The following is a 14199-nucleotide window of genomic DNA, read 5'->3' as shown; positions in this document are numbered from 1 at the left end:
CCCTTTATTAATCTGGGGTCGCCACAGCAGAATGAACCACCAACTTATCCAGCAAGTTTTTTACGCAGCGGATGCCCTTCCAGCCGCAACCCATCTCTGGGAAACACACATTCACGCACACACTCATACACTACGGACAATTTAGCCTACCCAATTCACCTGTACCGCATGTCTTTGGACTGTGGGGGAAACCGGAGCACCCGGAGGAAACCCACGTGAATGCAGGAAGAACATGCAAACTCCACACTGAAACACCAACTGAGCAGAGGTTCGAACCAGCGACCCAGTGACCTTCTTGCTGTGAGGCGACAGCACTCCATACTGCGCTACTGCCTCGCCCTCAAATTACAGTGTTCTAAACCTCTATCATTGTTGTGGGAACATGTACTTTTTGGCATTTCTATGTACCCTATTCAAGAGGAAAAATGTTTTTATTTAATCAATTTATTAATTGCTAACAAAATTTTACAATTATAAATGTAAATTTACCATTAAGAAACCCAACTATAAGGTGTTGATGACGGAATTATGCTTATATATTAGTAGTATCAGAGACTCTCTAAATAAGAAAGCCCTACGCACGTTAAAACTTTTTGAACTCTACAATGTAGTTATTTGATTATTACATATGTATATTTATATTTGATTTATGCTTACCCCCTGGCATGTATATGTATGTGTGTATATATATATATATATATATATATATATATATATATATATATATATACATATATATATATATATATACATATATATACATATATATATATATATATATATATATATATACATATACATATATATATATATATATATATATATATATATATAAAAAACACAAAAAACATAAAACATCCATGACACGACTACTTTAAGAATCATGCAGTCTGAACTCGGCATAACTGGCTTTTGAGCGAGATGCTAATGGTCTAATGCCGAGTTCAGACTGCATGATTTTCAAAGTAGTCATGTAATCAAAGCACTCCGATTCATTCAAAGATTCAGGCTCCCACCAGAGCCGAAGATAAGCTGAATGAATTCCATAATGGTAAAACTCAGCTATTTAACTCTAGGAGACTTGTAAAATGAGCCTATTTCCCAAAAAAAAGTGGAGTGGAACTCCTTTAAGGAACTGCTCGAGTAAACAGATGTGGTCGCACTTTATTATTGATGGTCCGCTTGCTGAATTAAGGTTGAGGTTGAGATTAGGGTTAGTGTAAGTTCTTATAGTCAGTTAAATGTCTAGGGTCCAGCCTCGGCTGGCTCAGTTGGCGTTTCTGTGTGGAGTTTGCATGTTCTCCCCTTGTTCGTGTGGGTTACCTCCTGGTGCTCTGGTTTCCCCAAAGACATGTGCTATAGGTGAATTGGGTAGGCTAAATTGTCTGTAGTGTATGTGTGTGTATGAATGTTTCCCAGAGATGGGTTGCAGCTGGAAGGGCATCCGCTGCATAAAACGTGCTGGATAAGTTGGCGGTTCTTTCCGCGGTGGCGACCCCAGATTAATAAAGGGACTAAGCCGAAAAGAAAATGAATGAATGAAGTCTGTTGAAGGAGCAGTATCAGCAGATATCAAGCAGACAGTCTAACCGTACGTTCACACCGAAAGCGGCGAGAGCGTCAAAGTAGCCGGAAATCATTCATTTTCAATGAGAGCCGGCGGCGAAAGGCGGCGAGGAGCAGCGCGGCGCGTCTTAGCCGGCGTGAGCGTCGAGGAGAGTTGAAATGAAGTCAACTTTATGGTAATGAGCTATGACGCGGTTCGGCGGCAAGCAATCAGAATGAAGACGTCCATCGATTGATAGCAGTTCAGGGAACACAGACCTGTGAACTTTAGTTCCGACCACAGTTGTTCCCAAGGGTTTGATTATTGCGGTTGCCGGATTTCCAATTATTTACAATTTTTTCCTACAGGAACATACATTAAATAAGTTACTGGCGAGTTACTGATGTTCATTAATGTTATATAAATTTATCTTTAAAAAGCGGGAATCTCACGCGATGTGACAGTACAAAACAGTACTGCTGCTATTTCAGACATATGGACACATATTGTATAAATAGAGCAAAGCCACACCACACGCAACTTGATTTTTCATTGTTGTATGAATTTGATAAGAAGTGCGCAACATTTTCACGCTAGAAACATGTTTTATGCAGGAATGTAACTGATATGCTGCAACGGCTCCTTTAAATATGAGATCAATGTAGCGAGTTTTGACGCTCTCGCCGCAGGAGCTGAAGGCAGACAGCGTTGTCGCCAGGGCGGCCAGAGCGACCTTGGACGCTCTCGCCACTTTCGGTGTGAACGTACGGTAACACTCAAATGGACCATCAAAATAAAGTGTTACCAAAGATCCAAATGAAAAAGACACTTACCATCTTCTTCCTCACCTTGTTGTTCTCCCGGTACAGCAGTATCACGGCTCTCTTAAAAACTAAGGAGACAAATCAGAGATACTATGAGTCCAACACGTGTTCATGTGACAAAATTCTTTGCTTTGAGGCTGCAGAATGGCTGCCAATCTCTCTGAAATCAGTCCAACATGCTTTCACAAAGCTATAAAAAGCTCAGTGTACAGTACAAGATCAGTGCCGCATCACAAAAGAACTAATATTCGGTGTTTGTTTGAGGTAATATATGGGCATTTGTTGAAAAATGAACCTAAAAATGACCAACAGAGAAAGTAGAGAATAAAACATTTATTTTGGCATATGATTATATGAGAACGAACGTAATGGTTTCATTACCAAAAACAGTCAGCTCGGGATCCTTTTTCATACGGCCCAACGATGGGAACGGGTTGAGCCAGATCACAGAGGAATGCATGAGGAACTGTCCCATAGATATCTCTGTGACCTAACAGGAGAAGTAGAAGAGTGACAGATGACGAGCCCGTATCCAGTTAAATCAGGGTATTACTCCAGTGCTTTCACACTGTATATACAGCTGTACCTCTTTCTCTGTGCCACTTTGCTCTGCCACCAGCTGGTCAAACACTGCACCGTAGTCTTCGTAGATCTTCTGCATTTCGTTTATATGGCTTGCGACCTTTTCCATTTCCTTAAGCGCCTCTGTAAGAAGAACACAAAAGTAAGCAGAGACCTGGAGTATACGCCTAAGCTTTCAGTTCACCCAAAAATACACATCTTCAGTCAATTCAGATTGGGAAGCACACAATAAAAGGAATTTTAAAGGACACATTTCCACACTGAGCTGCTGAAACAACATGCTATCACAAATTAAGCTATTTTAGATGAAATCCGAGAGCTCCCTTATCCTCCAAAGACAATCTCAAGATGTTCAAAGTCAAGAGAATGATCCAAAAAGCATCGGCAAAACATTCCATGTGACTTCAGTGATTCAACTGTAATCACACAAAGCTATACTTTTGTGTTTCAAAATAAACCCAAAAAGCATACATCTGTGGTTCGGTTCATTTGGTCGGGAACAAGTGCAACAAATGATGCGTTGTTGCGTTTTCTGCCGATTTTGGGTTGTTTTCACACCACACTGATTGCTTTGGTCCGGACTGAAAAGAACCAAAATGCAGTCATCTGACAAAATTCACATCACTCATTGGCCAGATGTTGTTGAACATATTTCCTAAACTGCTTTTCGATTGGTCAGAGTTCACGTGCGGGAAAATGCAAATGAAACTCCCGCAAGTAAACAAACCAGCAGACACACAATGAACGTGAGTGTCGTGATGGTGTCCGAAAGTTCAGCCTGGTGCTATAAAATCAGTGTGCTGAATCTGACACTATTGCTGTGTCTTTAATATAATGTAATCACCCCAGGGGTCGCAAAATAAATAAATATAAAAAATTGAAAGGCTGATGACTTTTTATTTGCATGATGTTTATTTTTTATTATTAACATACATTCATTCATTTTCTTGTCGGCTTAGTCTCTTTATTAATTCGGGGTCGCCACAGCGGAATGAATCGCCAACTTATTCAGCACGTTTTTACGCAGCGGATGCCCTTCCAGCCGCAACCCACCTCTGGGAGACATACACATACACACACTACGGACAATTTAGCCTACCCAATTCACCTGTACCGCATGTCTTTGGACTGTGGGGGAAACCCACGCGAACGCAGGGAGAACATGCAAACTCCACACAGAAACGCCAACTTAACTGAGTTTCGACCTTCTTGCTGTAAGGCGACAGCACTACTTACTGCGCCATTGCGTCGCCCATTATTAACATGTCAACAATGTTACTATTAACTGCTGTTTAGTTCTTCAGTAGATTATGGATTAAATATGGTCATTCTAATAGTTAAATAAAATTAATTAGATTTCTAGAAATCGGCAAGCGACCTCTTCTCAATAGCTAGGTTTCCATCCACCTACATTTATGCTCATTTTAGAGATGCGCATAAAAAATGGTTGATGGAAATGCCAAGATGCTCATGAATTTAAAAAAATACGAATAAAAATCATATGCGCAAAACTGAGTTTTTTTACTTTTTATTCGATAAGAAAAGATGCGCATACACTACGATGGAAACACTTTTAGCAAACAAATTCCAGTATGCCAAACCAGCCGGCTGAGCACACTGTAAAACATCTGAGGCCTCATGTATCAACGCTGCGTACGCACAAAAACTTTGCGTACGCCAGGTTTCACGCTCAGAATCGCTCACGTTTGGATTTACTAACAATGAACTGAACGTGGGAATGTGCGCAGCTCCACGCCAGCTTTATGGTTGGCGTATGCACATTTTTTGTGCGTGCCTGTTATATTTCCATTGGCGAATCCTAGAGGACTCCTAGTTGTGTTAAATTGCTCTCTACAAAGTGTCTGAGCTGTGTAATGGCAGCTGTATGAGACCGGTTCATCTAGCAGGTATTAAATGAATTCAGCAGACGCTGGATTCGAACCGAGTTCATGCTCGAACATGTCAAAACATGATGACATGTGTTTTACTAGCTGTGCCACTCAGACTGGCAAAAGTATTAAAACATTTTGCACCTATACATTTCACTATCTCTTTTTTAAATCCAAACAGTGGGATGTTCAGACCGAACTGTATTAACCGCATCACTCTCCCACTCTATTTTTTTCTTTTGTTATTAATTCCGGAGAACAAACTTGCAAAAAACAGTTTTTCTCCGATCTATCTCCGAAAGCAGCACCTCCAATTCACATTCATAGTCTTCTGAGAGTCATTTAATAAATAAAGAAAAGATTGATGCAGCTTCTCCTACCGCAGTAATTTCCCTCTCTACTGTTGATATTTGGCGCTAGTAATCAGGAAGTGATGATTTTGTTGTGATTTAGACCAGGATGGGCAAACTCGGTCCTTAAGCAGAGTTTTGCTTCCACTCTAATCAGACACATCTCTAATCAGTCCCTTCAAGATCTCTAGAAAGCTACGAGCAGGAGTGTTGATTAGAGTTGGAGCAAAACAATGCAGGACACCAGCCCCCCAGGACAGAGTGTGCCCATCCCTGATGTAGACAGTAAGTAAAATGAGCAGCTGCTGCTGTGTGTGTGTGTGTGTGTACCTGTGAGGTGGTAGTGCTCCTCACTGTCCGTGTCCGTCAGAGACACCAGCTCGCGGAGCAGCAGGGGGTATTTCAGCACTCTCTGCACTGGTTTGATCAGGTAGGACTCTAGCGTGGTTGAGTGCTGCTTGGTCGGGTTCCTAGCATCGAGGAACTCTTTAAAAGATCGATCTGTTTTAGCTGGAAAGAAAAGACGAATGATAAATGCCCGCACCACCCACTGAGCCAAAAATAGCAGTCTTTTGCTGCAGGTAAATGGCTTTAGGCAATGCAGACAGGGCATGAAATACATCCACAAGGAGGCAGCACAGGCTGCCTGACACCTCATTAGAAGCACTGCGGTATAAATGCAGACAATGAACAACACAAAGACCAGCGTGGAGCAACTACACTCACCGGCCACTTTATTAGGTACACCTTACTAGTTCTGGGTTGGACCCCCTTTTGCCTTCAAAACTGCCTTAATCCTTTGTGACATGGATTCAACAAGGTACTGGAAATATTCCACAGAGATTTTGCTTCATATTAACATGATAGCATCACACAGTTGCAGCAGATTTGTCGGCTGCACATCCATGATGTGAATCTCCCGTTCCACCACATCCCAATGGTGCTCTATTGGATTGCACATCCCAATGGTGCTCTATTGGATTGAGATCTGGTGACTGTGGAGGCCATTTGAGAACAGTGAACTCATCGTCATGTTCAGGAAACCAGTCTGAGATGATTCACGCTTTATGACATGGTGCTTCATCCTGCTGGAAATAGTCATCAGAAGATGGGTACACTGTGGTCATGAAGGGATGGACATGGTCAGCAACAATACTCGGGTAGGCTGTGGGGTTGACACGATGCTCAATCGGTCCTAATGGGCCCAAAGTGTGGCAAAAAAATATCCCCCACACCATTACACTACCACTATCTGCCTGAACTGTTGACACAAGGCAGGATGGGTCCATGCTTTCATGTTGTTGACACCAAATTGTGGCCCGACCATCCGAATGTCGCAGCAGAAATGGAGAACCATCAGTCCAGGCAACGTTTCTCCAATCTTCAATTGTCCAGATTTGGTGAGTCTGTGTAAATTGTAGCCTCAGTTTCCTGTTCTTAGCTGACAGGAGTGGCACCCAGTGTGGTCTTCTGCTGCTGTAGCCCATCTAAAATGCCAATCTGTTGTGTTTTCTCTTTTTTAGACCATTCTCTGTAAACCCTTGAGATGGTTGTGCGTGAAAATCCCAGTAGATCAGCAGTTTCTGAAATACTCAGACCAGCCCGTCTGGCACCAACAGCCATGCCACATTTAAAAATCACTTAAATCCTCTTTCTTCCCCATTCTGATGCTTAGTTTGAACTGCAGCAGATCGTCTTGACCATGTCTACATGCCTAAAGTCATTTTTATTATTTTGTTTTTATTTTACTTGTTTCTTTTCTATGTAAAGCACTTTGAATTGCCACTGTGTATGAAATGTGCTATATAAATAAACTTGCCTTGCCTTGCCTTAAATGCATAGAGTTCCATGTGATTGGCAGATTAGACATTTGCATTATCAAGCAGTAGGACAGGTGTACCTAATAAAGTGGCCGGTGAGTGTACATCATAACTCTTGTGACAGTTGACTGAAATGTGTGTCAGTGAGAGGAGTTAAAAGCCACCGCCTCCACAGCACGCAGAAGGAGACATTATCACTTGCGGTGTCGTTCAAATCAAGAGGAGCTATTAGAGCGGTAATTGAGGCACTCCTCGCCCCAGATGGATTGACACTTCAGGGAGCAATTGGCAGGCAATTAACAAGTCGACACAAAAAGTCGTTTTCACTTTGCAAGCGGAAACCTTGGCACAACAGAAGCCGTGTGTGAGAATATATAATTACAAGCACCGCTGACAGACGCTACGCTAACGCTCCCGTCGTTGCGTCCGCTGTGCTAGCGCTGCGTTTGATGTCCTCACCCCACAGTGGTTAAACAGAGCATGTTTGTTTTTGATAGCCATTAAAGTGCTGCTTGTGTGGCGGCTCCGAGATTGCCCTCATCTTCTAATGGGATGAATTAAAAAGGTAGACTTCACTTTGAATGCAGGGCAGCTTCGCATTCCTTTCTAGCTGGGCAGGGTGCCTGCAGTGGAACACCAGGCTAATGGTGCCCGCATAAATTAGGTTTTAATTCATCTGTAGGATATGATGAAAAAGATAAACCAACAATAGCTTTTGCTGTTGCGACATTAAGGGGTGGCTCAGTGGTTAGCACTGTCGCCTCATAGCAAGAAGTCATCGGCTGTGTGGAGATAGCATATTCTCTGTGTTTGTGTGAGTTTTCTCTGGTTCCTCCCTCAGTGTTTGGGTTCATGAGTTAGTGCACGCTCAGTGCTGGAAGGGCATCAGCAGCATTAAAAATACGCTAGAGTAATTTGCAGTTCACTCCGCTGTTGTGACCACTGATAAAGCAGGGATTAAGCCCAAGGAAAGTGAGTGAGGGAGTATCCGCTTGTTAAGTGGTGACGTGTTTGTGACGTATGTATACTGTTTCCGGGTCCAAGCCGCCATTCATTTGAGTGGACAAATCATTTGTTTATGATCGCGTTTTATTCCTATCGCACATTAAAGTTAATTTTATATAAAGTCATAATATACACACCAATCTCTGGGCTTGCTGCATAACAAATACCAAAAATTTAACAATTTATAAAAAAATGAATCACTTTCTGGCAATTGGATATTAGGCAAGGACATATATACTGCGATCGTGATTTTCGAAAGCATTAAATCGCTTTGTAAACGTTTATTATTACCATTTCATGAATCTCCTCATTCAGTTGAATAGAGCGCTTGGATCCGGAAGCCGCTTCGCGTGACGTCACACTTAACAAGCGGATTAGGCCCCGTTTACACTGATGCGTTTTAGTTTGAAAACGCATAAGTTACGGCATCCGTCCACACTACGCCAGAGTTTTCGAGCACCGAAAGCGGAGCGTTTTGGAAAACGCTAGAGAGGCCGTTTTCATTCTGAAACGCTGCTGCTCTGTCTCAGTGTGGATGAGGGAAAACGGAGACATCTGAAAACAGAGGCGGAGCTGCCAAGATTCGCTACCTGATTGGGGCTTTTGTGTCATTAGCCTCTTTCACACAGTGATACCGGTAAATATCTGGAAAATTTCCCGAACGACTTTACCGGTATATTCAAAAAAGCGCTGTTCACACAGGCGAGAAAGTTACGGAATTTTTCCAGAAAAGAGCATTCACACATCCATTCCAAAATACCGGTAAATTCTGACATCATTCACCACAAATGAGCTTTAAACGGCTGCGCTTGTATTTGTAAACATTTGACTAAATTACAAACTCTGTGGATGATCAATATTGTGAACAACTTTCGCAGGATCACTTTCGCATGTCGAGATGTTCATAATATGTGCGTGTGCAGGCGCTCACAGGCTGTCTCACAGGCACACGCAAAGCTTAAAGGTAAACAAACAACGGCTTATCATAAGCATCTTATAGATGATTATTTACACAGTTGGCATTAAGAAGAACATAAAAACGTGATCTGACTAACTTCTAGCAGCTAAATGTGTCTAGAAAAATATTCAAAGGCTTTTATTCTCATAAACCGTGCGGACATCAACGCGTCTGACTTTTCTGATTGGCTAAAGCAGACGTCTCACATCAGCACGTTCTAGACGTACACACGCTCTTTCCGGCAATCTTCCTTCGGCATTCACACAGCGCAGCATTCCGGCAAATTACCGGTAATGTTACAACTTCTCTTTCCGGAAAATAGCCAGAACGAATTTACCGGCATTTACAAAAAGGACTTGAAAGGACAGACCTTTCCGGAAAATTGCCGGTAATTGTGAAAGGGGCTTTTGCTTATCCTTCCCTTATTCATCAAGCTCCTATTACATGACTATAACACATGGCTTTAATGCTACCGGAAGACAGCCGCAGCCCATCTCTGGGAAACATCCACACACACACTCATACACTACGGACAATTTAGCCTACCCAATTCACCTGTACCACATGTCTTTGGACTGTGGGGGAAACCGGAGCATCCGGAGGAAACCCACACGAACGCAGGGAGAACATGCAAACTCCCCACAGAAACGTCAACTGAGCCGAGGATCGAACCAGCAACCTTCTTGCTGTGAGGCGGCAGCACTACCTACTGCCCCACTGGTTCGCCCCTCAACATTATTAGTAACCTTGTAATATTTAGCTGCTCTACAATGTGAAGGGAGTTATGTGCTGTACCTCGTTCCAGAACCTTCTGCACTTTAATATGGTTGGCGCAGAAGCCGCTGTACAGTTTGAAGTGCTCCGCATAATACAGAAATGAGCCACCCAGAGAGAAGAGCAGCTTCTGGAGAAAAAAAAAAGCAAAAGATGGAGCGACAGCGATGATTCACCATGAGTCAGAATCTCTACAAGCTACAATTCACACTAAACATTTCATCAGTTACTTACATCCAAAATCCTGTTTAAGTTTATTTCACAGAGCTCAAATTTACATATCTTCAGAGAACATATCTGAGCTGACCTTTTCCATAATATATACAACAAATACAAGGCTCTGAAATGCACACAAATTACTTACATTTGATTTGTTTTTTTTTCATAAGCTGTAATTAACCAAATATCCTGCCCTCAGCCAGTGCAGAAATCAAACTAAAATTTGCACATATTCAAACTTGGCATGTGAAATCTTTTTTGGTTTGTTTATATTTTATTGTTTACACTCTAACACTATTTCATTCATATTAAAACTAGCTTTCAGGTTTAGAAGTCAAATTTTAACTTAATTAATTTTGTTATTTGTATGAGGTTTTATTTTATTTTTCATTATTAATAACAACAATTGCCATTATTAGTGATTCAAATCAATTTTTCTTTATTGATTAATTAATTATCTTTTTTTGGAGACTCTAATCACAACATCCTCTTAAAATACAGAAGCAACATCTCATGAAAACACCTCATTTTGTGTTTCCTGGAAGAAAATTAGTCACCATTTTTCTTAGAAAACATTTCTAAAGGTGCTGTTGAGTTGACATTTTCACTAGATGTTGATGACAGCCAAAGCGATACGCAAAACTAGCTCTCAAATGAAGTTCCGTGTAATAAAATGACATTAAAAGTATTGAACACATGAAGAAAGGGAAGTGTGGAAAGGCAGTAAAAGCCCAGTCAGCAGCTGAAATCTCTCAGTAGTTCTTCAGCAGCCCTCTGCCCTTCATCAGTGTAACTCAATATTAGCTGTTCAGTCCAACATCTACATCATCAAGATAATGGGTGGACATTTCAGCAAGATAATGATCCAAAACACAGCCAAGGAAACTCTCAAATGCTTTCAGAGAAAGAAAATCAAGCTGTGGAATGGCCAAGCCAATCACCTGACCCGAATCCAATAGAATATACAAAATAATGCTCAGGTTTGAAAGACGAGACCCACAGAACCATCAAGATTTGACCACTCTGTTGAAGTCTGTGACAAACATGTGACTTAGTTCTCCATATGAGAGGCGTCTTTAAGCTGCTTCACCAAAAACAGCCTTATAAATAATTACAATAGTTCAGCTCTTTCACCTTTCGTCATGTCATTGTTATATTTACACAGAACAATTTTTCAGATTTTTTTAGTTCTGTTTTATTCTTCTGTTTGCATTGTTTGGGTTTTTACCAAATTCTGCTTCAACTCCATGTCAACAGCTCCTTTAGAAAAATTATTTACAAAAAAACAAAAAAATAAATAAACAAGGCGTGTTCAATACTTATTTCCCGCATCGTAAAAAAGGACATAATTGTAATTTTGGAGTGATCAATTGCTTGAAAAAAACTGGTGGAATATATAAATATTAATATTTGTGACCCTGGACCACAAAACAAGTCATAAGTTCAATTCAATATAATCCTTATTTCTAAAGAGCTTTTACAATGTAGATTGTGTCAAAGCAGCTAAACGTAGATAAAGTTCCAGTCAATTGAAACTGTGAAAAAGTGATTTAAATAAGTTTCCCATTGATGTGTGCTTTGTTAGATAAGGAAAATATCTGGCCGAGACATTCATTTTTCATTCATTAATTTTCTTGTCGGCTTAGTCCCTTATCCGGGATCGCCACAGCGGAATGAACCGCCAACTTATCCAGCAAGTTTTTATGCAGCGGATGCCCTTCCAGCCGCAACCCATCTCTGGGAAACATCCACACACACACATTCATACACTACGGACAATTTAGCCTACCCAATTCCCCTGTACCGCATGTCTTTGGACTGTGGGGGAAACCGGAGCACCCGGAGGAAACCCACGCGAAGGCAGGGAGAACATGCAAACTCCACACAGAAACGCCAACTGAGTCGAGGTTCGAACCAGCGACCCAGCAACCTTCTTGCTGTGAGGCGAACGTGCTACCCACTGCGCGACTGCCTCGCCCCTGGCCGAGACATTACTATTTGAATTTCTGAGGGTTCAAAACTATCTAAATTCATAGAAAATCACATTTTAAGTTCTCAGCAATGCATAATGCTACGCACAAAGTGAGTTTTGATCAATTTATTGTAGGATATATTCAAAATGTCTACCTGAAGCATGATCTGCACCTCATATTCTAATAATGTTTGACACAAAAGTAAAATTAATCATTTTTCCCCATGCAATGTACTTTGGGGTATTGCCCAAATATACCAGTGCAACATAAGAGTGGATTTGTGGTTCAGGGTCACAACTGACAATAAATAAAACCATTTAGTATGCGCACCTTGAATTGGACAGGGGTCTCGAACGTGTTGAAGTTGGGGGAGGAACTAATCTTCTCTTCCAGGGTCTGCAGGAAAACTTTCTGGAAGTCCAGCATCTCTGGAAGGCTGCCAAATAGGCTTTCCATCTAGGAGGAGAAAACCACACTTAATACAAACGTACAAATCTGTTACTTTTTGAAGTGTTGACCAACGCCAATGTCAAAAAAGTGTACAATTCAGTATTACAACACTTTAATATGGAGTCAGAATAGACTCAATAATAATTCACGCAAAAGACACGATGTACACATGCGTAGCCAAATTCACGTCCATAAAACCAAACTCACGTGCGTAAAATATTTATTTATATTCACAAAAAAATTTCACGTGCACAAAATAAAAATACGTTTTCATAAAATACGTTTCTAAAATACGTATTTTTATTTTGTGCACGTGAAATTTTTTTTTTGACAGTCGTATATGTGTCCCACACTGCTAAAAACACTATTAGGACACCTATATTTCACTAAAAAGTGTAAATTGGTTGTTTTTGCGTTATTTCAAGCAAATTCGTACTTCCGGTTTGAAACGAATTTTTGAAGCTGCGTCACGGCTATGACAAAATAGCGTGTATTACAGCGTGCAAACTGGACGTCTGTGCCAGAGTGTGTCTTATTACGTCTTACAGTGTGTTGCATTAATGCATGAGTAAGGCTTGGTTCAAACCAATCAGCGCGCTCTATTGTGCAACTTCATTAATATTCATTGCTGTCAGAGTGTAGACGGCAGAGACGACACGTTGTGTTGGCAAAACAAGCGTGAAGTGTTGCTTTTATAGTTTGCTGCAGTTAAGTTTTGTTTTCATTTTCTCTCTGTGAGAGCTCAGAGTCACGTGTGGATTAACAGTGTACGCGACGCGCGACAACAATAACTTGCGTGTCTAAGGAGGATTATTGTTTACCTGAGAGCTGTTCTCATCTGCAAACGCTGAGATCCGGATTCGCTTTAGTCTCCTCTTAATAAAGACGCGGTTCTAGTTGCTGGTGATTGTTCTGTCTCTACAGATTTGGTAAGTGAGCGACCAGTGCTCTTTGTTTATTCAGTTCGTATTTTATTCGTATCAAACAAACTATTGCACCGAGTGTAAACAAGTTAGCACTAACAGTTACAACCAAACTATAACCTCGTGTTGGATTTTGTGACCGGAATAACACACGTGGCTTTCTGACGCTACCTGCCGTGTGCATCTAAGTTTCTGGGAAATGCTGAGGTTTTTTTCTCTCATTCGCCGTGCGGTATCAAACATTGCATGAAAAATACACGCTTAGAGCAGCTCCTCTAATCAAATATTACGTTTGTCGGGAGGGACATGAATGAATTCCCTGAATGAAAGAGCCAAACTGCAGTTAAAGTCCACCATTTAATAATATGGCAAATAATTCGACTACAGATGTCCATGTAAACACAGTCACATTGTCCGCTGTGGTTGTGTGTTTTGACTCTGAAATTCAGCGCGCCCAAATAGACACTCCCACACCAAGCCTCTTTAGTTCCTCCGACACTCCCCCCTAAACAGAGCTGGACACGCCCACTTTTCTGACTTTTTCCAAAGTAGAGGTGTGAAAACACCCTGCTGAAACGAGAGGGTTTCATGGCCCTTTAAGTTATATATACACCGTGATTTGGCCCACTTGGGAATAGATTTTCCTCCATGTGGCCCCTGAGCTAAAATGAGTTCGACACCTCTGCCATAAAGGTTTGAGACGAGTGAAGGATGAGTAAATGATGACATTTTTGAATGAACTGTCTCTTTAAATGCATTTCAACAGTGCTAGCATAGACTCCTTTTATTGCCGACCTGTTGCTAAATGTTTATTGCCGCCCGCATTGTCACTAGTTACTTAAGAAGCAGCGTTAAAGCCACTTTATGTTGAGTCCTTGTGTAATTT

At 41.3% G+C, this 14199-nt stretch overlaps 1 protein-coding gene across 12 annotated transcripts in view; it reads right to left on the bottom strand.

Moving 5' to 3' along the window:
• Window positions 1-14199, bottom strand: part of tiam2a (TIAM Rac1 associated GEF 2a) — a 201455-nt gene that overhangs the window by 6742 nt on the left and 180514 nt on the right. For all 12 annotated transcript variants that reach the window (XM_073927632.1, XM_073927634.1, XM_073927637.1 and 9 more), the window contains 6 exons: window positions 12271-12396; window positions 9770-9878; window positions 5522-5701; window positions 2957-3075; window positions 2752-2860; window positions 2380-2438 (listed from right to left, as the gene is read on the bottom strand). In XM_073927632.1, the coding sequence (XP_073783733.1) occupies window positions 2380-2438; window positions 2752-2860; window positions 2957-3075; window positions 5522-5701; window positions 9770-9878; window positions 12271-12396 (702 nt within the window). The remainder of the gene's footprint in view (window positions 1-2379; window positions 2439-2751; window positions 2861-2956; window positions 3076-5521; window positions 5702-9769; window positions 9879-12270; window positions 12397-14199) is intronic.

The sequence above is a fragment of the Danio rerio genome, chromosome 17, assembly GCF_049306965.1.
Source record: "Danio rerio strain Tuebingen ecotype United States chromosome 17, GRCz12tu, whole genome shotgun sequence".
NCBI classification, from domain to species: domain Eukaryota; kingdom Metazoa; phylum Chordata; class Actinopteri; order Cypriniformes; family Danionidae; genus Danio; species Danio rerio.
This window is presented reverse-complemented; position numbering and strand designations above follow the sequence as displayed.